The 27,788-nt window shown below is 39.5% G+C and overlaps 1 protein-coding gene across 3 annotated transcripts; it reads right to left on the reverse strand.

Moving 5' to 3' along the window:
* Window positions 1-975: 975 nt before the first annotated feature.
* larp4 (La ribonucleoprotein domain family member 4) lies at window positions 976-27,788 on the reverse strand. 3 transcript variants are annotated; one of them, XM_012956582.3, is made up of 17 exons: window positions 27,501-27,786; window positions 19,676-19,732; window positions 18,289-18,430; window positions 17,650-17,811; window positions 17,197-17,284; window positions 16,268-16,404; window positions 15,241-15,344; window positions 14,335-14,445; window positions 13,377-13,430; window positions 12,395-12,607; window positions 11,710-11,813; window positions 10,679-10,909; window positions 10,416-10,464; window positions 9,315-9,473; window positions 8,798-8,934; window positions 7,410-7,563; window positions 976-5,774 (listed from the first exon to the last, which is right to left on the reverse strand). In XM_012956582.3, the coding sequence occupies exons 3-17, from the start codon at window positions 18,335-18,337 to the stop codon at window positions 5,433-5,435; spliced, it is 2,094 nt and encodes a 697-aa protein (XP_012812036.2). In that variant the 5' UTR covers window positions 18,338-18,430; window positions 19,676-19,732; window positions 27,501-27,786; the 3' UTR covers window positions 976-5,432.

The raw sequence follows: 27,788 nt of genomic DNA on the forward strand, positions 1-27,788 counted from the left end.
TGGCAATTTACATTCTCGGGAAGATTAGTCGCCCTCGACAAGGGAGATTTGCCGCGGGCGACTAATCTCCCAGTGTGCCACAGGCCTTAAACAATAAATGTTTTTTCTACCCCTGCCTACTTCTGATGATGTCACTTCCAGTTTGCAGCAACAGCACTTCCTGTTTAATGGTCGTCAGTGGGTCACTGATAAGGCAGTTGTGGGTCATGTAGCATGTCAAAAAGTAAAAATGCGGGTCCAAGTCTCAAAAATTGGTTCCGCGCAGGACTCTAGCCTGCACATAGGCTGACACGGTGCCTATCACTGCAGACACAAACTAGGGGATGAGACCAAATCAGCTTTCTAATGTATATAAGATAAAACTAGTGGCGGGTTAACAATGTTTGCTCAAGATCCACTGCAGAGGGCCAAATGGATAGGGAAGTGAGGAAATACTTGTATCCCTGCCTATAATGTTTAAAGTGGATACTTATGTTGCAGTGACTGTATCGGGAAAGGAAATTGTGACGCCGAGTGTCTGTGTATAATAGATAGATGTCAGTCTTATCATTTGTTAACCTCTCCATTCTTTCTCTCTTCTACCTTCATCTAAAGGGAAAGCAGCACATTGAGTGCATTATAGGCAGGGATACAGGCATTTCCTCACTTTCCTATCCCTTTGAGCCTCCGCAGTTGATCAAGAGCATTTTTAACCCAACACTAGTTTTATCTTATATACATTAAGGGAAGATATGGGAATTTTAATGTGATTAATAAAAGTTATGTTTTAAATTGCTTTCCTGGTGCAGGATTTCTTTGGAGTTCTTTTAAGATCACAACATTTGTGATCTTATTCTCAGTATAGGCAGATATTACCCAGCATACTGCAGCCAGCCGAACAGCACTTACTGGATACTCAAACATAAAAAACCCGACGGCAGGGCGGGTTCTAATCAATAAATAGCAGCTCTAAGAAACACAAGCAACTGGAGACAGTTTATCCGTTGAATCAGCTTTATTCTTCTAACTCTGTTATTTTAATATTTCCATAGCACCTTGGCAAAGTCCAAAACAGAATACAAATACATGTATTTTATTTTAACATTTAAAGCATGAACCTAACTTCACCTTTTCAATTAGGATGACAGAACAACCCAGAGCATTAAAGAAAAAAGAAGGGGAAAAAAAACAAAAAAGTGTGTATTATATGTATTACACACATGCATACATTTAAACAAAATGGGTAAGATCAACTTACCAGGTAAAGATGTGATTCGCAGTTCAAAATAAAAAAAAAAAAACCCTTCCGAAAAGCACAGATAGGATGACAGCTCATGTCTGATACAAGCAGTTTTGTAAGTGCCAAAGGCCCATCATACCTAAACACGAGGGATTTTGGAATAAGCAACATTTTAAGATCACATCTGAGGTCAGGGAACAAATCAGCCTGTGACTTTGGGAACCATCCGACTAGCGAACAATATGATGCAATGAATTCTATGGTGCTATGGCAGGGAAAGCCCGTACAAATGCGGACAAGAAAATCCAGATATGAATTAGCACAGCGTGGAGAATGGTCAAGACTTAAACTGCAAAAATCAGATAAAGAAAAAAAAATCATAGCAAATAAAATATACACACAAATATATATATAAAAACATTCAGATCTAGGTTCAGATTGCTTAAGCGCATTTACACATCAAACAGCATACACAGTAATTGCATTTCTCCTGAGGCCTCACTTACCCTGGCAACCCAAGCTAATGTCACGCAGAGAGACTAGCAGCCCCTGCCTGCCCTTGGCCAAAAAAACTGCTTCGTTATTCTCTGGGATGCAAGAAACCATGCCCCATAGCAAACAAGGAATCCTATTTCCAGCCAGTGACCTGCCCGTGTACTATTTGCTTCTAAGAGCCTGATCTACCTGCTTTGTTTCCCTCATTCCTGCCATCCGATCCACATCAAATCACATTCCATTCAAGCCTATGCTATTTTTCCCTCATTTACTACAGAGCTAAAGGCCCATGAGCCCTATGTGGCCATAGAAGGGATAGCATTCAGCTTTCCAAAAGGACTTTGGTGCATGCCATGTTTCTAATATGATTCGGCTCCAAACAAAGAGATATATTCGACAATTGGCCCACCAAACAGAAAATGTTAAAGAGCAATGCCATACTGTATATGAAGTGCTCTGATGGACTGATCTTTCACTTAAATGGCATCTTAAAAATCATAAACATGAAGCAAAAAACCCAAATAGCCATCCAGTTTATTGAACGCAGGAAGTCTGAGGCGGCAATGAGATAAAGGAATGTATTTCCATGCCATTTCAGATGAATTTGCTTCCAGCTGTGCGGCACTTTTGCCCTCCATTTCATGTTCCTAGTGGTAGAGAATTCTCAACTCAATAAAAGATTGAAGCACATTCAGAACTCCGCAAAATGAATCAGCCACAAAATAATATGATTTAAAATTAGAACAGAAACAGAAACCCTCAAATAAATAATCAGAAATGGAACATGTTGGGCTTCATAAGAAAATGATTTGCCCTAGTTTAGCATGTCTGCCCCACAGACCCAATCATCACAGGATCACATACAGAATGAAGACAAATTTTAGAAGAAAGTCTCCTGAGAAAAGAAGTGGAGAATATGATTGAGTTAGCAGCCAGCCAATGATGGCCGTGTGTTTGTCATGCAACACATCGTATCTGCAACAAAATTTATACATAATTCTAAATATTTTCACAGCCTTTGCTTGAACAGCCCCGAAGGAGAAAAAAAAAAAAAAATACCTACGGAGGGGCATGTTATGTCAGTCTTTTACAGAAAAGTCAAATAAATACTTTAGTTATGGAGAGAGATCCTTACGCAGAGCTTAAGGTATAAAAGCCAACACGTACACATTGGATAGGCATTCTTTTGTACATGAGCTATAGGTTTTGCCAGATAAAAGGGAGCAAAAAATGGGTGGGGGGGGAAATCTATACACAATTATAAGACACAAAAACATCCTTTCACATATTAATTATCTTAACATTATAGGATTTCTGCAATTCACAATCAATGAAGATTTATTTTACATCTACAAATAAAAAAAAAAACAAAATCCAAACAGTACAATGGTTAGAAATACTCAAGTACTACATTACAGATGTACTGCAGAGGTGAAGGCCTAAGTCCGAACAAATGCTTTAATGTTACCACTCATACCATTCCCAACTTATTACCACAGGCAGGGTCAAATTATTCCTTTGTTAAAAAAAAAAAAAAAAAAATAGTCTTTCTGATACACTATAATTTATAGACAAGCCAAGTGTGAACAAGAAACACTAACTTGTGCAGGAATTTATTTTCACTCTATTATTTACCTGCCCAATTTAAAGCTAAAAGCTTGTCTAAAGGCAACCAAACTGTAAAGACAAAAAAGAAAAAAAAAAAAGGTAGAGATCATCATTGTTATTGGAAGGTAAACAACAGTGTTGCCACTCTCCTATATTAAATTCAAAGGGGTAGTTTCCCTTCACAATAAGCATTGTTCTGAAAGAGTATACCACAAATGATGACCTTTTCCCAGCTGCTTTCTATTCTGTATATGATGTATGCTTGAACAATGAATCAGTTGTGTTTCCTCCCTTGGAGTGTGTTTCCCAGCAGAAGCTCAGCAAGCCTTGGTGCACCCACTCAAAACTTCTTAATTGATACATTAATGACTGTTAATAATGTTTGTGATTACAATTTTTATCCATTTGCTGCTGTCACAGCTTTAAGTCAGGGGGCACAAAACTGCTAAGAAGTGCCAGCAATGAATGTATTACACTGTAACAGCCTGTAGCAGTGATCCCCAACCAGTGCCTTGTGGTCATTACTCTGCTCACCAGCCAGGCCCGGATTGCTAAGCTATGGATTCTGTAAAATGCCAGACGGTCACTATTTATTTTGCCTGTGAGGGGGCTGTTTGGGCCTCTGTGTACTTAAGTCTGAACAACCTTCTGATGTGGTTCCTAATGGTGTCATTATTGAACTGTGATATTCAAGTTTCCTGCCAAAAACAGGCTGCTGCAGCAGCCAATCATAGCTCTTACAACTTTTTTTCACACTGGTGCAGCTACCCAACACTTTGGGTTATTTTAAATATGGCTGATAAGCACAATAGGCCAGAGACTAGGCTTGCTGATCTTATATTGGGAAACAAAGAATAAACTAGTTTATATACTGTATATTTTGGATAGTGTAAAATAATAAAACAGTCATTATTTGTGGTGTACTTCTTGAAAACAATACAATTCACCCACAAGACACATCTCCTTAAACATTATCTGCTACAGATATGAGAAACCTCACAACAGTTATGAACAGATACACCTCCTCCATGTAACAAGTATAGTGCATACATTTGTAGCTACTTTAAAGTTTGCCAGAGGAGGAAAAAAAACATTTAGATCACTTAAATACTCCAGGCCACAGCTTAATAGTAGAACCGGATATAAAAGCAGGTGAAGAAGCAACGCCCAATGATATTATAGCAGAAAAAAGCAGGTACATCACCGATACATTATTTGTTCTGCAATCATTCCAGTGAGCACAAAGGACCTACAGGAGATCCTGTGTCAGTTACAGATAGCCCTTTCTTCGTTAAGACACAGACAAACACAGAAAGCCTTTCTTTGCGCTGCCCTAACAGCAACTGCAAAAATGATAATGATGCACAAGAGAGGGAAAAAAAGGCAAATTATGAAAATAAAAACAAATCATCTGTTGACAGAAATATGTGCTTTTGCGTAAGCTACAATTTTGAATATAGTTTTTCAGCTAGTCTGCAAGGTTAGATCGAGCAGTTCAGGAATAAACCATAGAAATGTCTAAGTATTGTTTAACCTACAGTAGTAAAGAAGTGACAGCAGTACATTCAGTTCCATAATCCGTGGCAGAACAGCATATGTCCACAGTTACTTCACAATGACCACACTCATCACACCCATGGTATATACTCTCAAGGCCAAAATGGCATACACAGACTACTTAGCAAAGCCTTTGATTAAAAAAGTAACTTTCTAAATTTTTTTTTTTTTTTTTTTTTTTTTTTTTTACGGATCTGTTATTTCAAAAAAATATTTTCTTCTCTCGCCCTTTTCTTTTTTTCTCATCCTTGAAACCAATAATCAGGCAGAAACATCTGCAACTTAAAATGTTACATTTGTTAATTAAAAAAAAAAAACAAAAACAAAAAAAGAGGAAAAAAAAAACAATTATATATATATATATATATAATTTTTTTTTTTTTTTATAAACATGACTGGAGCTGTCCACTGTCCTCCACAAAGCCCATTATAATTTTTTCTTATTTGGAATTTCATTATAACTACTTCGGCAGCTGCTGAATGCCAGTCGAATCCAGTCTATCCACTGCTGCTACATCCAGTTTTAAAGATTTAAAATTTCAAGAGTAGTTTGTTACTTTGGTGATCTTGGTGGCACATATTGCTCCTTGCCATTACGTCTCATAACTCCCTGAGGTGAAGATCTCCGCCCAAACTGCCGTCTCTGTTCCCTAAGCTTTCCTGTTCCTGCTCTGGGTGTTCCGTTACTGCGGTGTCCTGGGGAATCTTTAACTTTATCAAGTTTCTCGTGAGACTTTTCAAGACTCTTCTCTGCCTTCTCAGGAATACAGTTCTCTTCATTTTTGCCAGGGGATGTGGTGTTTGTACGCAGCTCACGAAGGGGCTGGACAGGAGACGGAGCTTGTTCTTTAGGAGGTTTCTGACAAACTTCCGCATAACTTAATTTCCGAGGCTCCTATAAAGCAATGAATAAAACTTTACCATCATAATTGTCATTAATAGGTATATTTATCATTTTGCAGCCGTTACAAACCAGATTAGGATTTACAAAAGTGGTTTTCTTTTTAATTGCTAGGGCCCTCATTTTGTAGAGACTGGGGAGAATGGCATCTGCAGAGGTGACATCTTATATACCGTATATACTCGAGTATAAGCCGAGTTTTTCAGCACCCGAAATGTGCTGAAATATTAACCCTCGGCTTATACTCGAGTCCCTACAGCTTGCACCCTCTGCTACCTGATTCCCTGTGTGCTCGTCTGCGTGCCTCTCCTTCCGGGCTACTTGCCCCGCCCCCGGCGTGACATCACACGCCTCATCGCATTAGACACGCCCACACCTATTCAGCACTGCTCCGTTAACTTTAAAACAGTGAGTTTTATGTCTTCCTTGCATTCCTCTTGTGGTGCTGCCGTCCCCAGTGTTTCTGCCTCCCCCTCTGCCTTACCTTTAATGTAAACGCTCCTCTTCAAGTGCGGCACGTTCATGAGTTATTGTAGCTGCCCTGATGGGGCGGGGGTGGAAGCTCCGGGAAGATGCGGGTCGGGGGAGGGGGCAGAGCCGGGAGAAAATTGAAGGCAGAGAACAAATGTGCTTGAAGTTATATTCACTTTGTTGAAGGTGGAGGGTCAAGGCATAAACACTGAAAATGGATGGCAGCATCAGACGAAGGACTGATCATGGATGTGGGGGAGTTGGAAAGCTGGGGGGGGTGGGAGTTGGAGTGCATAGGGAATACATAATGCTGAAAGTTATTAGTGAATTAAGCAGAGCTGAAAATCTGTGGCACAGATGGACAAAAAGGGGTCATTTTTTATAGGTAAAACTTCATAACTCCCTGAGGTGCTGGTGATGCTCTAAATAATTTAAACAGCCACCCTCCTCCACCCAGAGGGGTTGCCTGGGCGAGCACTAAGTTTCATACATGTAAGCATTTAAAACCATATGCTAATAAGCCTCCATTTATAATTGTGGGTTATGTATGTACTGGTATGTGCTATGCACTTATCCCATCTCAAACTAAAAGATTAGAACTGTTCAGGGCCAAAATGTAGCATGGGATGGTAAATACTGTGGCTTTCATGAAATGCTGGGGTTCAGTCACTGTTATGACATGCAGGTGCTATAGATGGGAGCCAGTGTGTTTGTCTTAAACCATTAGTGTACTTGCAACTAATGTCATTTCCCACCCTAGGCTTATACTCGAGTCAATAGGTTTTTCCAGTTTTCTTAGGTAAAATTAGGTACCTCGGCTTATATTCGGGTCGGCTTATACTCGAGTATATACCGTAACCAGCCTAGTAGGATGCATTGCTTAAGGTTATCAAGCACATTATTTAAACTGGCAAGGCTACTTATTGGTAGCATGTACTGGTCAAGCTTCTTATGGGTTACTGCACCTGGGTAACCTTTTCCTGTGTTGTTGCCAATTATAATAAAGGTAATTAAAAATTGTGTCAAAAATGTATTTTTTATGCTAACTTACGGTTAAGTGTTCTAGGTAGAATTCTTCTTATTATTGCATACAAATACCTGGGCTGGTGTAGTGACTGATATAGCTTCCCTAAATATCAAACTAAACCACTTTCTTACCTGTGTATTTAATGCAGTTGACACACTTGCATTTGAAGTGGCTTTAGGCTGCTTTCCAGGAGAAGAAGTGCATAAGGGTGCTGCCACAGACGTCTGGCTTGCAACATCTTTATGGCAGGATATTTCTATTTTTTTCTCATGAAGAACTGTATTACTGAAAACATAGAAGTGTATTCGGGTTAAAACAAAAGCTTATAAACTTATTTTTAAAAAGCATGACTATATGTAAACTTATTTTGACGGTATTATATACATGTAGCTGCTGGGCTTTTGATTTTGTAAAACCCAGGTACAGAAATATTAGTACCCCCACTGGTGTAACATATCAGCATGATATAGTGGTGGGGGTTAGAAGGTGCAGTAAATGTGTAGTTTATTGTGAGGTGTACAATACACAAAAGGGGGTTGATCAATATAAACACCCTGGGAGCAGGTTTTGCCCCATATTCTGCACATATCTCCTCCCCCACCCTAGTTGGCCAAACGGCATGATGCCCATGCTACATGTATACGTAGGTGTGCGTATGTATATGGAAGAACAAGGCACCAGACTTAATCCCTCAGATCTCATAATCTTGCAGTCATTGGATAGACAATACAACCATAGTCTGAGCAGAAATAAAAGGATATAGAAGAGACAGAGGGAGGATGAGATGGAGCAAATGAGACAGAGAAAACCTCAGGTAAAAGTTATAGCAAGGCAGAGGGAGAGATTGAGAGAAAATGTCAGACTTATGAATGCAAGTCCCTTTCCTCTAAGCGCGATACTTGATCATCACTGGGCCGTATTTAAAGTCTGGAGTATAGAGCTGAACCTTTTGGATTAACAGTTGCAGAATTGTTGTTGTTACAGTTACAAAGCAGTCTTTAAAGTAGCAGTATATATATTTAACACAAGCAAAATGAATAGGGTTTCTTCTGATCAGAGTTTTTGTCTATTGTTTTATTAAAAAAATCTATGGCTTCTTTTTTTAGCTCTTGCTTGTGATGAGTCACTGTTTGAAGCAATGTAGGTAAGTAAAACAATTCAACAGTCCACAGATAATCCTAATAATGAGCTGCTCATTGTTGCAAGGCCTAACAAAGTCTGCCACATATGGAAGGAAGGGGTTTGTTTATACAGAACTCACTGTCTCCATGTAAAACAAGGTACACTGTTTACAGGAGGAGGGGAGAATTTAAGAAAAGTGATAAATGCAGAATATATTTATAACACAAGCGTACACTGTACATGCAGTATACTGCTCCTTTAAAGTGGCTTAAAGTTATTGTAATTACCACTAATATCAAGCAGTGTTTGATTTTAACATGATATGTCTCTCATTTATTTTTTCTATTTTAAATACCAAATGCACATACTGCAAAATAATTGCCTCTAGGTTGCTTACCTTGGTGGTGTTGGTGGTGGTGGTGGAGTTAATTCAGCTGTTGATGGGTGTATTGTGTGGGTTATAGGTTGGGGGAGGATTTTAGTTGGTTCTTCCTGAGTGTTCGTTGACAAGTTTACAGGAGGCTCTTTATGCTCCTTAGAGAAAAGTATATTTTTAATACATTATACACCACAAATAATGAGGAACAATATAAGCAGTGACTACTAAGGGCAAAGACATACAGGGCAATTAGTTGGCACAATTTTATAATCCAGTCATGGCAACTATTCGGCACCCCTAAAAATTGTGGCGACTCGTATATTTTACATGAAGGTTAGTCGCCGCTACTGTTTATAGGCACTGCAAATCACCCTGTGTCTTCGCTCGAAGTAGTAATCAGCATACAAAATGCTTCTATCTTATTTCAATAAAGAGAGCTATATGTATTTAAGGTTTCTTTTTTCCAATCAGGTTCCCAGTAAATGTAACCTGCAACAAAAATATTCAAAACCATAAGAGAGCTCTGAATGCCTACCTTTTCTTTGCAAATTCCTTTAACAACATCGGCCATCCTACTTTCAAGTACAGGTTCTCCTGGACTGCTTACTAGGCTTCCAGGCAGAGGAGGGAAATTCGATGCCAGCAAATCAAACTTTGGTGTCTGTTCAACCTCCTCCATTGAGGTCAATGGACGCTATATAAAATTACATAAAATTAAAAGATATTAAATAATAAACTGTACATTATGCTAAAGGGAGCAGTGGCAAATTTTAAAGGAACAGTAACACCAAAAAATGAAAATGTACTTAAACTATATGTACTGCTGCCCTGCACTGGTAAAAGCTGTGTGTTTGCTTCAGAAAGACTATAGTTTATATAAATATGCTGCTGTGTAGCAATGGGGGCAGCCATTCAAGAGGCGAAAAGGCACAGGTTACATAGCAGATAGTTTATAGTTACATTTTCCACTCCTCTGTGTATAACTGTTTCCCTGGTTCCTGTATTGGATAAAACTAGACAAGGCTACTGGGAATCTCATGTTCAACTAAAGGGGGCCATACACTCTACAATAATGATTTTTTTCAATGACAGACGAGTTGACCGATATTTAAGACTTTTACCAAAATCGCCTGGTCTCCCACCACACACTCACTGGTTACTGTACGAAACAAAGCATGCGTGGCCACCTTATGGGAAGGCGGATATGAAAATAATGAAAAGCCCTCAGATCTCATAATCTTGTGATCATTGGAGGGACAGTACAAACAAAGCCTGAACAGAAAAGGCAAAAAAAAAAAAAAAAAGAAAATGGATAGAAAGAAAGATACAGTAAGAAGAATGAGGTAAGAGGTAGCGGCAGAAAGTGAGATGATCAGACAAATGTTTGCAAGTCCTTTTCCCTCTAAGCGCGATACTTCATCATCATTGGGCAAGGAATATTTGTCTTATTACAAATAATTTAACAAACAATGTTTCGGTTTGATGTACACACCTATGTGTTGTAAAAATAGTATTGTTTTTGACAACTAGAGTACGGACTTAGACTGCACCTTCAGTGGGGAAACACTTTTAAAGATACCCGTTAAACATTCGTTTATTGGCAAATTATATAAACAATACAGGGAGAAACACTTACAGAACTACGATCATCATCTCTTCGCCTTCTGCCTCTAAATGTATTTCTCCTAAAAGACATAAAAAAAAAAAATCCATGTGGGGTGATTGTTTAGAAGACACATAACATTTTATTCAACTATATAAAACACTGGTAAGATATCACAATATTACGATTAGTGGCCATGTCCCCTAATAGTTATAGAACTCAGTGTTTGAGCAGAGAAATTGCAACAAGAGCTTTTTATTAACTGGTCCGATTTCAGATTAATAACAGAAACACACCTGCCCCGGACAGCGCCTTCTGTACCATTCTGTTCAATGTGTAGGGGCAAGGTGTCCTTAGATGAAAAACTGTGATCTTGGTGAGTTCCCAATGAAGTGCCGTGCTTCTCAGAAGTATATGACCTTGGGTTTGTTCTACTTATAGACACATCAAGTGATACAGAAGTTGCTGTTGTGCCGATATCTGGACGTTCAGAGGTGTTTGTAGATGTTCGAAATGGAGGCTTCACACTGCACAGATGAGGAGCACACGAATAACATTGAGCACAAACAGAATTTGAAAAAAAATTGGAACATTAATAATAAACATGTCAGATGCAAACACATTTTACAAGTGCTGGGTAAGAGTACATTACATTTAAATGTACAGAAAGCCTTTCATCATGAGATACTTCAGAAAGTTCTATAAAAACATGTTACACAAGAAAGTTATAGCATCAGTCTGTCATAAATAGCTTTAAATGGGAGTTAAGGTGGCCATACACATTGCAATACCCTTGTTTGGCGAGGTCACCAAACAAGCAAATCTTCTCCTGCAATGCCCACGTAAGGTGGGCAATATTGGGATAATCTGATAGTTTGGCCTAGGGCAGAAAAAACAAATTAAATGGTGGGCATGGGCACTGTTGGACTGAGAATTGCATTAACAAGCCAATGTGTCCCCAGTCCTACGGAAAATCAAACCTGCCCAATCGAGATCTGGACAGTTTCAGGGTACGCCCATACATGCGTAGATAAGCTGCTGAATCGGTCTAAAAGACTCAAATCGGCAGCTGAATTCTACCTGAGTATGGCCACCTTTAGGTTAATAAGAAATTTAGCCGGCACAACAAGTGTGATGCAAGCGGGGCTTAGCCCCTGCGTGTTATTCAAGACAGCAACATGTGCTGGTGGAACTTTTTCACCTTTAGGCTAATGTCACACTGGGCTGATTCTCGGTCAGTCTATAAGCGCAGTGCTAAATGCTATGCATGCCCACAGATAACAGACATTTGACATATTCCACTGGTATCATACAGGATTCTACTCACCGGTTTCTATGGAACGGCCGGCCTACACTCATAGAAGCAGAACTTGCTTTGTAAGTTCCTGATGAATTAAAACCATTAACAAATCCCCCATTTTGGAATGGAGCCTGCAGCAAAAGAAACAGGGTTTATGAGAATGACCCCAGGTAGAAACTAGTATACTCCTGTGCCTTATAAAGTAAAGAAAAAATGGTGTGTGGTTATTTTTTCATCTCCAAACACCAAGATTTTTATTTTTTAAGTTTTCCAAATAACTAACACATTATTATAATTAAAAACTTATGGTTAATGTCACATTAGGCATTTTCCGCATGGAGGATAAAAAGTCAATCCCATCCTGTGAGTGTAGTAAATGAAATCTTTTGGTCACACATGGTGAGTCTTGTCCAGAAAATACTCTCTAGGATTTTTTCTGGGCTGAAATCCACCCTGTGTGTGCAGTGCCAGGTAGATACCACTGATTTCAGTTTCTACATACACAGAGCAACATTGGGCAAGATGGCATTTTTCTCTGCCAACAAAGACTATGCATGATGTGACATTAGCCATTTGAATGAGGAATGTAAAGTGATTTAAATAACAGAACTTTATATTAGGACAGGTATTTGGAGGCAAAGTACAGTCCTCCATGAGGTATGATAGTCTTGTAATAAATAGCAGGCAGTCGTGGTTAATAGAAATGGCTTACCAGTGGTGTTTCAAAGTAAGGTGCTGGGTTTGGAGACCACGTCTGAGGCACAATGTTATAGATGGAGTACTGTTGATGAGCATTATATACAGGTTGCATAAATAAAGGTGAGGCAAACTGTGCTTGGGTTTGAACTGGCTGTGTGTAAACACTGGAATCCACCGTGCGATATCCATTCTTAGCAAAGAATGTATTGATGGCTTTTATCCTAGCCTTTTGAAAAAAATAAAATTACATATTTATCAATTCAGTAGGCAAATAAATCACTATTGGGCAGTTATGTTAAAAATCCTTAAGTTACACCCCAACCAGGACCACACTCTCTGCTTTCCTCTAATCCACTCAATACTGTTGTACCATTACTTATATCCCTTAAGGCACATCCATATACAGGTAATGGTTCTATTGTCCAGACAATTTGGCACCAGGGGTTTGTTGGATAAGGCCTTTATTCCATCATGGCTACATCCTGGATAATACAAGTACAACTTATTTGGTGCTGCCCACTACATAAATGATATGTATTGCGGCACATGGCCACTAAGGAAATTTGTTTTGTGCTGTTCCATTTTTTTCTGTTTTCTGAATAAGGGTCTTTCTGTAACTTGGATCACCATACCTTAAGTTAATCCAAAAAAAATATTAAACATTAAATAAACCCAATAGGGTTGCTTTGCCACTAATATGGATTAATGCAGCTTAGTTATCAAGTACAAGGTACAGTTTTATTATTAAGGAGAAAAAGGAAATCAATTTGAAAAAAATGTAATTATTTTCTTATATTGGGCTCTGTGGGAGATGGTCTTCCCGTAATTTGGAGCTTTCTAAATAATGCGTTTCCAGATAACAGATCCCAATACCTGTACAGGTAAAATTCCTAGGCCAGAGCTATAAGCACATACACGACCATTGTTAGGAATTGTAATAAACATTACCCTGACTAAAACACAAAGACAAAACGTACCACCTATGGTGTTCTTACCATTATTGGCTTGTCCTGAAATGTTTTAACTTCTTCCCTTAGATATCTGAATGCCTATAAGAGGAACAAGTTGAGCAAGATTAGAGATAAAATAGCTGATCAGATTCCCAACTACAGAAAAAAAAAGAAGCAGATTGCTAATATTTTTGCTTTCATTTTTTTTACTTGTAACTACCAGCTGGTAGTAAACAGACATATAAGGATTATATGAGTAGTTATTCAATGAAAAAAAAACAGTTTTAGACATAAAATGTATTGGGTAAAGCACACAATGTGGGACTGTCAGCATACAGGGCAGTAACAGGCCAACCCCTGCACAAACACAATTATTTTCATTCAATAAAATCACAAGAAGTGATAGGCATCAGGGACATTTAGAACACAGCTGAAGGACCTTTGTTTTATTCAAAACATATATACCAATACTTGCTCTAGCCGAGTACCCTGCGCTTCCAGAATGACTGGACAGTGCAGAGTCATGTATTGTTTAAGTGTTAGGAGTTGAAAGGTGAATAGTCCTCCACCCTGTACTGACCTGCCATTCCAGAAGCACAGGGTAGTCAGCTGGAGTAATGTTAGCACATCTGTGCTGAACCAAACTAAAGCTCTCACTGTTTCTGCTACTAGTGAGCCAGAATTAGTGTTACAGATGGGAAATAAACCTGACTGTAGCAAAGCAAGAGAGCAATTTCTTGTTAAAAAAAAAAGTAGGAAGTGGAAGGAGGAACAGGCAGACACACCAAAAAGTAATGTTGGAAAAACAGAAGAGAGTGCATGAACATAAACAGCACAGAAGTAAGTTGGAAGGCATGCATCTCCACATAAAACACAACACAATAAGACAAGATTTATACAGTATTTATTTTCCTTTTGTTTGTAGCAGTAACTGGAATTTGATATGCCTGCCAATAAATGTTAAATACGGAAATTCCAATGTGAAAGATGGACAAATGCTCACCTGTTGTGCATCAGTATCTGACTGGAATGTAACATACCAGTTGTTATTGTGAGCAAATTCACAACTTATTACTTTGGGGCAGTTTTCATTATCAAATAGTGCTTTAACCTCCTAAAAACAACAAAAAGTTACAAGTTAAAACACAAAGTTACAATAGAAGGTACTACAGATAGAATGGATAAAAAAACATGCATTTAAAACAAATCATTTTAGGGTTTCTTTTCTTCATGAATTCAGAAGAATTATAAACTTTTTTGTGACGAGTAGTTTCATATATCTATGTATTCAGTATGGGCCTCTCCAATATAGGCAGCTGTTATCAGTTATGTGAGATAAGTGTTCAGTTGCTAGGACTGGGCAGTTTATGTGACAGCAGGAAGGCTCACTGACTTTTGAACCTAAAATGCAAAGAACAATAAAAGTAGCCTTACTAAGGAATCATATTTACCTTTAAAAGGGCACCCCTAGCCCAGCCTTAGGCCTGTCTATATTGTGAAAAATGTTACCTTAAACTGCAAGAGCAAGTCTAATTGGGGGACTGTTGAGGGAGGCCCATACAAGGGCAGATAAGCTGCCAGATCAGTCTTAAGGACTTGAATTGGCAGCTAAAATCTGCCCATGTATGGCCACCTTATGGCTGCAGAGGAATGCCTGATAAAGGTAAGACGGCCTTTTTCTCCATTGGATTGCTTTCCTAGTAGGAACCCTGTTACATGGGAATGTGAGATGGGTCCTTGCCTAACCTCTCTCCCCCCCACTTAAGATGGATTTCCTTGTATTAATAAATGCCAAGAAAACCAAGACCACATAAATCATATTTCTCCAGAAAGCCCTGTCCCTGGTTTGTGTCTTGAAGCATCTCAAGGCAATAGAATAATATATTCAATATACTCAATAGTCAAATACCTCCACAGGAGTAGTTTCTGGGATCTCTCGAAGAATAATAATACATCGCTTGTGATTTGGTCTCACTTTCTCTCCTTTTTCATCAACTTGCACCACAGGCGTTGCTAAAATAAAAAAACACCATTTAGAGATATTTTGGCAAAGCAAATTAACAGTATACAAAAACAGCAGTGAGCTTTGCATTATCAGGAAGCTCTTGAATAGAATAAAAGATTTAGAGCAAGTGTTTCAATTAGCCTGGAGGGTTATGGGCCCAAAAAGAGAAATATTGGTTTCTCAAGCATATACCCAAATCCCTGTTTATAAACATGTTTAACAGTCGGGTTCAATGGTTCCTGATGTCATGTACATGACCAGATCAAGACACAAGAGCAAAACATATTCATAATGAAATAGTGAAGTTGACAGACATTCTGTCCTCAGTACTAAGGGGGAAAGCAGTAGGCACTGGTTGCCAATCCATGGGCATGCTCAGCCTAAGAGCCATTTGGGGGTTTTCTAAGAACTACAATAGGGCTACTATTACAACTTTGTTTTATAAAGGTGTGTAACCTAATCAGTTAATGATTGGCTTCAACACGTTATACTGCAAATCTGTTTATGTCCTTGGCACATAAAAATTGAAAATATTCCAAAAAAACCTCAGCTAATCCTACTTTGTCTGCACAGAGTTCCAGTACTAGGCAACTGCATTTGTTAGGGTCCTCAACTAAGAATTTCCATTCAGTCCTCCTAGTTTAGGTTATCAGATCACTTCATATTATTTGTTTAACTTTGCAGGTTGCCCAAAAAGCAGACAAAATCTGACCCTTCAGCTGGTTCAAAATATTGCCAAGTCAGAAAATGCATTGTCAGGGCAGTTTGTCAGGTTGATTGCCAGCAACATAGCGTACATGCATTTAATTACACTAAGCTAATCTGGGACATCATCCCAGCATCCCATGGGATCTTCTAAGAGTAATTTAAAGATCTCCAAGGGCTGCACGATAGGGAATTATATTTTTATAATTATCTGGGCTGTACCTACATCTCAATACATCAAGAATAAGGTCCATGTCAGTGGTCAGCTTCTTAATTCCTTCCATATTTGCAATCGTCCAAACAGGTACAAACTGATCACTATCCATTTGTGACATCAGATACAGATCCTTAGATAGATTCTCTCTGCAAAATAATATACATAATATCAGCATATAACCGTTACAAATTAGCAATTCAATAAAACCACAATGTGTCCAAAATCTAGAGTTTTTTTTAAAAAGAAAAAAAATAAATTATAATAAATATAATAAATAAATTATAATTATATGCAGTGCTGAAAGATATTACAATTGCCAACTTCTTCCTTGAAAAATTTTTATAAAAAAATAAATAAAACAAAACTGTCTATCTGCAGGGACCAGTAGAAGGTAAAATGAAAGCTTTTGAAATATAATGCAGAGTAAGAATCTGTACGGCACCAAATAACTCCATGGTAAAAGGCAACAAGAACCCAAAATGCAAGGACAAAATGATTATCCATGACAGCATTGGAGCCAGGGAGGCCAGTGGCACTGGAGGGTATATTCTCTGATAGGTTAAAAAATAAAACATTATACAGGTATCGGACCCCTTATCCGGAATGCCCGTCTCCCATAGACTCCATTTTAATCAAATAATTCAGAATTTTAAAACGGATTTCCTTTTTCTATGTAGAAATAAAACAGAACCTTGTAATTGATTCCAACTAAGATATAATTAATCCTTATTGGATGCAAAACAATCCTATTGGGTTTAATTAACGTTTTATTGATTTTTTAGTAGACTTAAGGTATGGAGATCCAAATTACGGAAAGACCCCTTATCCGGAATACCCTTGGTCCCGAGCATTCTGGATAATGGGTCCTATACCTGTATTGCAAGCCCATTCATTTATTTTGAAACTTCCCATTCAAGCTAATATTCAGGTCATCCTACCGTGAGAAGCAAAATTCAAGTTGTTTCTTCAGACATTCTTTCAAATCTTCTGCACTAACAACTTGAGGAACTGGGGACGTGCCATCACCTTAAGCAGGAGGCAAACAGAAGGATATTCAAAGGAAGCAAAAAAACAAATAGGAAACTCCTTGATATTAAAATAGCAATGCCATCTGGATAAGTTCTTTTGTAATATTACAATAATGCTCTAAACTGCAAAAACTAAACACTGCAGCGAAATTCAATCAATTCAAGTTCATTTGAGTGCTAAACATTCTAAAAATGGACAGTAAATCCTTGGAATCCATGAAAACAAGGGAATTCCCAGCAGCACCAATGCTGTTGTTGTCATAGCTAGTTACAAAGCCGAGTGTTTAGAATATTCATGATCACGTTGCTCTATAGTCCTAATGTTGCGGTCAAAACAAAGCTGCAAGCAGTATAGTGACTCACCTGTAACCTCAAACATTTGGTATCCCATCTCATCCTGTGCTATTAAGTCCATTCCATTTGCAGTCGCTTCCTCTAAGTTGAGCCCATTCCTGCTCACTTCACAAGATGGGGAATACATTGCTTCAAACTGCTTATTGGACTCACTCGGATTCTCTAAATGACCTAATTTAAAAAAAAATGTTTTATGAGCTTTGATTTGGTTTTCTTAAAGGAGACATACAGCTTAAGTAAAGAAGCCAAATGTTTGTACATTATACTTTGGGCTTTTGTATCAGCCCAAGGGATCAACACACAATATACTGTTTATATAGAACATAAATGTCACTATATACAGTTGATTAGTAAACAATAAAGATTATTAGTCCACGGCAGCTGTGAAACCAGTGCAATAACAATCAGCCTGTAGCATCAGTTTATATGACATTTTCTGCTTGCTATATATTATAAAACATGTTTATGTATTTAGAGCCATATATCTCATTAAAGAAATGAAATTCCCCACTAAACAAATGTTGCCTATAGGAAATGCTTCTAAAGTGAAAGAACAAAATGTGGACATTATCCTTCCAGCTAGATGGGGGGGGGGGTTAAAGTAGTCTTTTTGTTGAATTAAAATATGCCCATAAGAAGAGGCTTTACCTTCTGGGCAAGTCTCTGTTATGGTTGCCTCATCCCAAGACTCATCCATGCCATTGGCTGTTTGAGATACTTCAGAGCTTCCCTGCGGAATTTCTTGCCATACTTTTGCATTTGGGTTTAAACCAGCACCTTTAGATGCAACCTAAAAAAAAGACAAATGCAGATTTTTTCACCCAATTAAGTATTAACAAAGAATGGTCTTAGTCTTACTCAGCCTTACTCTAAACCAGGGGTGTCAAACTCAATTGCACAGGGGGCCAAAATTCAAAACACACTTAGGTCGCGGGCGAACAGGATAAACATTTATTGAACACACTAAAATTCAGTTGTCTTTGCTCTTATATCATTTTATCAGCAGCCATATTATTGCCCCATGTACCTGTGCCAGCAGCCATCATATTGCCCTCCATCTGTCCCTGTGGCAGCAGCAAACACTATATATTACCCAATTTGGCCCCAGTTTGTACTTATGCCAGCAGGCAGCAGCAGCAGCCAAAAAATCATATATTGGCCCCAAATCATCTATACCTGTGCCAGCAGCAAGCGACAGAACTCCCCCGTTTCTCCTGCTTATATTTTCTCTCCACATTTTGTCGCGCCAGCTCTCTCTGTCTCTGCTGTTTGAATGACGGCGTATGTGTGCGCCAACCCTTATTGCGCATGTGTCACAGCGCCAGTGCGATTAGAAGAGAGCGCTTCAGTAAATAAAGGTACTTGCCGGCAAAGAGAGGGGTGGAGGAGCGCTCATAAGCACAAATTAAGTTGCATAACATATGCGAGAGGGGGTTGGGAAGGGTAGTTTTAAAGAAGGCTGCCAAGGAAATTAGTTTAAATCTGAAGCGCTGCATTATGGGATATGTAGTTTATTGTGTAGCGCTTCATATCGCCGGGCCATTAAAAACAATAATAAAATGATCTCGTGGGCCGGATATAATTACATGCCGGGCCGGATGCGGGCCGCGAGTTTGACACATAAGCTCTAAACCATACTTTTCCAAACAAAATTATTTACAGCATCTAAAGTATAACTATAGTTAAATTACATTTTCCTTAAAACAAAACAAATTAAATATTTCTATTTCCTGGATTCATTGAGGGCTGTACCAGCAGTGACATATGGAAGAGGCTTCCTCTGACTTTAGCCGAAAATGCTGCATAAACCTTTGAGGACATGCAGCTGCTGTCACTGGAAGGTGAGAAACAAGTCCCTTATCAAAAATGTCTCCAATACCCAAGGCTTTTGCTGGTATCACTCACCCCATCAAGCCACCATACATGCACCAAATATGAATCCTCGTTTTGTACATTATCTGTGCATGTTTGGGCACCTTAAAAAACAGGAGTTTATTACACACATAGCTTATTTGTGGTCTGCTAATGTAACTACCTTCTCCTCCTCCCCTTGTTGCTCTGAAGAACCACAAGAAGGGTTTCAGTCTTTTCCCTGTTTAGTGCAAAAAACAAAAACCATATAAATATATCTAAATTGAAACAGGCAAAATGTATGTTCAGCACAAGCTCTACTAATTAAACTGGTGTTAAAGAAGGAGATTTACTGCCCCTTTAAACAACAGAGCTGGTTAAGACTCTGCAGATCCATAAACAAAAAAACCTATCAGGAATACTCTTTCAAAAGCGGTCATAATTCAGAGCAGCTAGCCCAATCTATGCTCACGAAGGACAAACTACAAAATGCTTTATAATTAGAAGAAAACCAAGTGCAACATTCGCCAGAGCTGATCGAGTGTATAGATACCCTACACAAATTCCAATTACAATTTATATGACTTTGACACAACTTTGTGCGCAGATAATCAAGTTCCACTGTTCCCATCAAATTCCTGTTTATCAAGGTTTCTGTAGCAAGTGTGGTTTTCCTTTTCTACAGGGCAAAAGAGGTTGATCACTTTAACCTCTCATGACATGAATCACAACACCAAAACAGATGGAACTGCCCCCTAGCTAAGCCTTTAGGAAATCCTTCATTTAAAGGGAAACTAGAAAGAAAATATGCTGCTGAGCATACCCAGCAGAGAAAAAAAAATTCCAGCAACATTTTGTGGTTTGTACAACAAAAACCTTTCCATCTAATCTTTTCTTTAAATTACCCAGTACTAGCAGCATATTGTTTAGCAGAAAGCCTGTGAAAAGGCCACATATAAAATATGTATTTCTGAAATGCAGTTACTTTTCAACTAAAGATTTTGTGTGGTAGAAGCCTCTTGGAAGGGAGGGTACAACAAGATTATTTGGAGAGACTATAAACACAACAAATACAATGTTGTCTAAAAATAAAGTTTACTTCTAGGCAAATTTCCTAGACACAAATAAATATATATAAAAATAAATAAGAAAATTTAACAAGACGAACCAGAAGGTTAATACCACTGAAACATTTAATGAAAGTATATTGGAAAGTTGCTTAGAATTACATTTTCTTTCATTATGCAATATAGTATTTTGGTATTTACAAACCCTTTTTAAGTGACATTAGCACACTGTATTTGCTTGTACCATTCCAAAGAGGTGGGTGCCTATTAGGGCTCTGGCACACGGGGAGATTAGTCGCCCGCGGCAAAACTCCCTGTTCGCGGGCGACTAATCTCCCCGGATTGCTATCCCACCGGCGAAAATGTAAATCCCCGGTGGGATGACATACACGGCGGCGCAATTTCACTGAAATCGTGGAAGTTGCCTCGAGAGGAAACTTCCGCGATTTCACTGAAATCGCGCTGCCGCGTATGCCATCCCACCGGCGATTTACATTTTCACCGGTGGGATGGCATTTGGGGGAGATTAGTCACCTGAGACACAGGAGATTTGTCGCGGGCGACTAATCTCCCCGTGTGCCAGAGTCCTTAGAGCTACTGTAGAGTATGCTCCCCACTGAAGTGGTGTGCTCAGTTGGCACTTATATGGCAGTTATACTTCCCACCTGCTTGACATTCCCAGACACATTAATGGTCACAGGAGGAGAGAGAGAGCAGTTCACACAATGTAAAACAGGTGTCTCAACTTTCAAGAGGCAAAATGACATGATGGGGAGGACAAATGACACTTCTCTGAGAATAAGGTATGTTTTATTTGTAAATTGCATGAAGCACACAAGTGGCTGTACAGGTATGGGTTCCATTATCTGGAACCAGTTACCCAGAAAGCCCTGAATTAAGCAGAGGAATTCTAAAACTTAAAAAAATTATTTTTCTCTGTAATAAACCAGCACCTTGTACTTGATCCAAACATAATAAAATGAATCCTTGTTAGAGGCAACACAATCATATTGGGTTTCATTAATGTTTCAATTATTTTTAGCAGGCTTAAAGAAACAGTAACACCAAAAAATGAAAGAGCTTTAAAGTAATAAAAATATAATGCACTGTTGCCCTGCACTGGTAAAACTAGTGTGTTTGCTACAGTAACACTACTATAATTTATATAATAAGCTGCTGTGTAGCCATGGGGGCAGCCATTCAAGCTGGAAAAAAGGCACAGGTTACATAGCAGATAACAGATAAGTTTTGTAGAATACAATAGTGTTTTATCTGTTATCTGCTATGGGCCTGTGTCTTTTCTCCTTTGAATGGCTGCCTCCACGGCTACATAGCAGCTTATTTATATAAATTATAGTAGACTTTCTGAAGTAAACACACAACTTTTACCAGTGCAGGGCAGCAGCACATTATATTTTAGTTACTTTTATACACTTTCATTTTTTGGTGTTACTGTTCCTTTAAGATATAAAGATCGAAAGAAAACCCCAAGCATTGTATACCTGTATAAATTCGACATTCCTAAATGATAGTAAATGAGGAGTTAACGAGTTAGGTCCCTATGCGTACACAGCAGCAGCAGACAACACATGCTTAGAGTCACTAATCTTAGCACTCCCTAACAAAGCGACTGCCTGACAGCATATGTCAGCTGATTCCTGTAGTGTCACACTCAAAAATAGGCTTATGTGACAACGACGTTACACAATGCCAGATTCTTCTCTTGTTTACTGGTTTTCAAATTAACTTAAGGTCCCACAAAATTCTCTATGGTAGCAAACAATTACATATAGATACTGGGGAACAGAGACACCCATTCACATTTTAGGTTTACATTAAATAGCTTAATTTTAGAAAAATAACTTCAGAAACATCCAGGTGCCAGGTCTGGTATGCACATGAAATCCTCGGAATGGAAGGAGACTAAACCTCCAGCATTTAAAAGGTAAGCAGAGTGTTGTAATTAGTTACAACAGCTATGTACCTGGGAAGTTATAGAATAGCCTCATGTATTATTAAAAAATTCCTTAGCTGTAAGGCTATTTACCCATTTTAGGGTAGGGTACAAATCTAATAAAAGTGTAGAGATACGAAATACCAGACAGGAGTTTGGTTTCAAAAAGATTTCTTTTCCTTAAAAAGTGCTGAGTTATGCATGACAATTTGGGAAACAATTCAGCACTTCTTAATCCTAAAATAACCCAATAATTACTCCCTCAGCTATCACATGACTTGCAAAGCCAATCTCAAACTTTGCTGAGATACCCAACTTGCGGGCTAGCTTAAAATACACCAAGAGTTTTCGTTCACATTAACTGTGGATGGACTTCTGAAGAGTTGCTTTGAAATGCAAATTTTGTTGGCTTGAAAGTACCACCTTTACTTCTATACCTATTTGTGTGTTATGCATTCTGCCCAATATGTATGTACTGTGTGTTTAGTTAGCATTCCAATGCATGATTTCAAGGTTTCTTTAGATTTGCATAAAGCAGAAGCAACAGTTAATAGAGTATCTCACCTCTCTATTGATAAAGTATTTTCTTTATTAGCAAAGGTATTAGATTCAATCATTAAATGTGTCCACAAATTCACCACAGAAGGGAAGCACTGGCTGTACACATACTTATAAAACTGTATAAAAAACAGGTCGATAGTCAGTATAGAGCAGGGGTGGGCAAACTTTTTGGCTCAGGGGCCACATTGACTTTAAATTTGAGAGACGAGACGGACCAGGCCAGCGTTACGTCATCTCCGCTCGTCAGTCTAAGTCTCGCGTGATGAGACTTGCGGAGTGGCCAGGCCTGATTAAAAAGACCAGTAGTTTGCCCATCCCTGGTATAGAGTTATGGTGGCCATACACTGTAAGAGCTGCCCATTTGGCAAAAAGCGAGCAGATCATCTTCCAATATGCCCACCTGTGGGTGGGCATTATCAAGCTTATTCAATTGCTTGGCCCTAGGGCCAACTACCAAATTAAAATGGTGGACATAAGTGCCATCAGTTCGGGGGCCGCATCAACGAGCCGGCATGGTCCCCGATTCAACAGAAAAACCAAACCTGCCTGATTTTACACCAGATTTCAGTCGGGGAGGCCTGTTGTTGGTGCCCATACACGGGCAGATAAGCTGCCACAATGGTCTAAAGGACCGTTATCAGCAGCTGGAATTGGCCTGTGTATGGCCACCTTTATTAGGGGTTTTGTTCAGCAGTATAGCAGATTGATCTGGTTGATAGGGACCAGTTCATCCTAGTTTAATTGATACATTAGAAGTTTAAAATGAATGAGAATGAATGAAGAGAGATGGAATTTCAAAAGAAAAAAAAAAAAAAAAAAAATCAGCCAACAGCATTTTGGCTTTCGAGGTCACTGACCACCAACACCCTGAGCACATTTTAAACTGCAAACTTGAAAGAGGGAGAGGAGGGAGGAAGGGAAATAAGTCAAAAATTAAAAAACAACATATTAATACTTAAAGATATTGGGCTTATTCAATCACTTGGCCCTAGAGCAAAACTACCAAATTAAAATGGTGGGCATAAGGTTCAGGGACTGCATCAACAAGCCGGCGAGGTCCCCGATCCAAAGGAAAAATCAAACCTGCTGATATTACACCAGATGTCACACGTTACACTTTTAAGTTGCTTTAAAAATTTGCAAAATAAAGCAGAAAAAGTATCATACTAAAGCATAGAGGAGTGGGATACACATTTTAGGAGACTGTTTGTGCAAATTTATGTTATTTTCATTGTAAATTGCCTTGAGGCACAACTACAAAACGGCACAACTACAAAACTTGCCCTTTCTGTCTGGTTCGAGATAATTAAAAGAATTAAGGCAAAATGTATACAACAATTCTAGTTTACCAGCTTGATGGACTTTGCTAAATTAGCATATTTTACTTTAAAAAAGACCCCTGCTCTTTCACTACTTTCTATTTTAGTAAGTTTGCAAAACGCATCAAGGTTCAGCGGAATCTGCAGTCATTAGGGGAAGCCAAGGATCAGTTGCTTGCACCAGTTTTTTTTTTTTTTTTTTAAATCTGTTGTGATGCAACCAGTAACGTACACATCATTACTATGGCACAGCGCTTAGCACTCATTTATAAAGTAACAAGCAATTACTCAGCACTACCTATTTGTGTGTCTGCCTGAGGCACAGGGAAACCACTTGCCCAAGGTCACAGGACACTCACACAAGCCTGCCTAACCCATGATAGAAGTTTTAGGGCTCTGGCACAAGGAGAGATTAGTCGCCCGCGACAAAACTTGCGAGTCTTTTTCGGCGATTTCGGGAAATCGCACAGCCACGTGTGCCAGCCCGCCGGCGACTTACATGTTCGCCGGTGGGATGGCAGGGGAAGGCAACTCGGGGAGATTAGTCGCCCGCGAACAGGGAGTTTTGTCGCGGGCGACTAATCTCCCCGTGTGCCAGAGCCCTTAGTATCATTTCATGGATTGTTTATCTTGTGTCTATGTCTGACAATGCAAATTAAAGGTCCCCTGCAGACTTTTTTTCCCAAGTAACTGTCTACATGCCGGAGGCTCAAAGAAGAACAAAGTTATGTCAGCACATATACAGGCTGGTATTTAAGGGCTAGGAAGTAACAACCTTAACATATTGTAAATGATACGAGATGCTTTCAAAATTTCTACTGTAATGTTGTTTACATATATCAGTTATATCAGAACCACCCCCCCTCCTTTTCTTTTCAACTATGGCTAACATGGTCCTACTCCGTGGACTAGGAAGTCGCACATATAACTCATGTGATCACAAGGGAAGCTGCTCCCCCACCAGACAGATAAGACTGGATCTCTCTTAAAATTCTACTAATTTCAAAACTGCACAAACATTTTAGAAACCTTAAAAATCCTTTTTATGGTAATCTCAATTTAACTGCCACCTTCACATGCCAACATGCAATAGACCTGGGACTCACTAGCTCCATAACTATGATGTGAGGGAGCATTCCTGAGGCCACAATACAACCTTGCTTCAATGTCAAAAATAGTAGCGGGTTTCTAAGAAGTGCTTGTGATTTTCTTCAAACTACAGAGATCTGACATAAAACGTAAGTTATAACAAGTCACCAATAAACTATATTAACACAACTAGTTTGAATGAGCTCAACAGGCAGGTGAAGGCTACTGATGCATCTGTGACAAATGAAGGTTAGGGTATCCTAAATGTATGTGTCAAGGCTGGAAACAATGCGGGACATGCAATTAACACTCTGTTTCAGAAAGAGTAAACAACCAACTGCCCTTCTAGCTGCACATGTAACTCATCTGTAAATAACTTGCAGACTTCCATGGATCTCTGCCACTTTTCATTCAGCAAAAGAACAAACAGGACTTAGCAGTTTAAGTCAATAACGCTCTCAAGCCTTTGAAACAAAATGGAAAAAGTAGGCGTTCAGATTTGTCCTTGAGTCACTGTGAAGCCACCAGGAAGTGCTGCAGCTGGGTGAATTGCTGCTCATCACATGGGGGGGGTCACTTGCTGGCTGATGTACTAGTGAAGAAGGATTCATAGCAACATTCTAGTTGATTAAGACACCCCAGCATCCGCTTTCATTTTAGGCTGCAAGATTTAGGTTTTCGTTATCGTGGGACCAAGCTTATCCTGAAATGATAGTTTAAAACAGTGGTTCTCAACCTTCCTAATGCCGCAACCATTTAATACAGTTACTCATGTTGTGGTGACCCCCAACCATAAAATTATTCCGAAGACCACCAGAAATATGTGTTTTCCGATGGTCTTAGGTGACCCCTGTAAAAGGGTCATTCGACCCCCAAAGGGGTCCTGACCCACAGGTTGAGAACCGCTGGTTTAAAAGTACGATTTGTTCATTGATAAAAACAACCATTTTAAATGATATTGTCTAGTTGAAGCCAGGAAAACTACCTGCTTGGTCCTGCATATGGGCACAATGAGCACATTTCAGTACTAACAGCAAAAACTTTCAAACTTGCTTCTAATCTACTGATGTTGGATGAAAAATTGCTAGATGTACGATTGCTTGGTGCCCACTAACCTTAAAATAATTTGATGGATTGCACTGAAATGGGTTGTTAAGGAGTGAAAAATCTTAATGTGTATGGCCACCTTAATAAATGTTGTGATCTGCAGTTGAACAGCTGACTGGCTGCACACTGCTCAGGGAACAGGCAAGGGGAAATACCCACTCCATGTGACAGAAACTTTGAGCACAGGTTTCTGTTACTTCTTTTTTATTTCTCCTTTTCCCTCAATGAATCTGTAACAGAACAAGCAAAGCACTCAGGCTTCTTACACTGCACTAGGCCCTCCTGCCAGGGAAACATGTGCCTAACATTAAGCATAGAATATCTAAATGCACACATATATATACACATACACTAATACATACTTATATATATATATATAAGTAAGTATGTATGTGTGCAGATGAGTTTTCTGTCTGCAAATGTATTTTGCACATAAAATGAATCAGCTGTCTATGGAGGATATAGAACCCAGCAGCTGTTTGGGGGGATGCTGGTAGTTGCAGTTCAGTAAGTGCATATAACAGCCTTTGGCATGTATGCTGCCCAATCCATATGTTCCAGGGCCAATCAGCAGTAGCTGTAGCTCCCGACATGCACCTTGCAGTCCCCCAGCCGTGCCGGACTAGGAAGGTGCGAGGAGCCCCCGGCTGCACTCCCCTAATGTAAAGGCAGGAAGGAAGGTCACTGCAGTGTCCGCAGGCCTCCCCTCACCCCCCAGTCCGGCTCACTCACAAGCATGTACATGGGCCCCATGGCGAAGGAAGTGTTCAGTCCCCCAGCAGAACTACTTTGGCCGCAGCCGAGCAGATAGGATTGCTGTGTCAGGCCGGCCTCAGTCACATGGCGGCGCGGCCTTCTGCTCGGCACGCTGCCTACACGTCCCCTCCCCTCTCACCCGGCTTCTTCACTTACCTCAACGAACAAAAGCATCCTATCCCCAAACACTAGCCCCAAGCGTGCTGGAGACGACTCTATCCCGGCTGAGGGAAGCGGGCAAGGGAATGGGAAAGGGTAGAGAGGGGAAAAGAAATCCCGGAGAGGAAGGACGAGTGAGTGACAGCGCCGGGGCCCGCACTGCTTGTCACTTAGACCCTCCCAGAGCTGCGGCGCAACAGCTCCACCCTTTCCGGTTACGTCTCCTCCTCGGCTTCCACCGCTGCCTCACTACGCATGCGCAGCGCACTAGTGCTTCCGCGGGTC

The sequence above is a fragment of the Xenopus tropicalis genome, chromosome 2 (assembly GCF_000004195.4).
Source record: "Xenopus tropicalis strain Nigerian chromosome 2, UCB_Xtro_10.0, whole genome shotgun sequence".
NCBI classification, from domain to species: Eukaryota; Metazoa; Chordata; class Amphibia; order Anura; family Pipidae; genus Xenopus; species Xenopus tropicalis.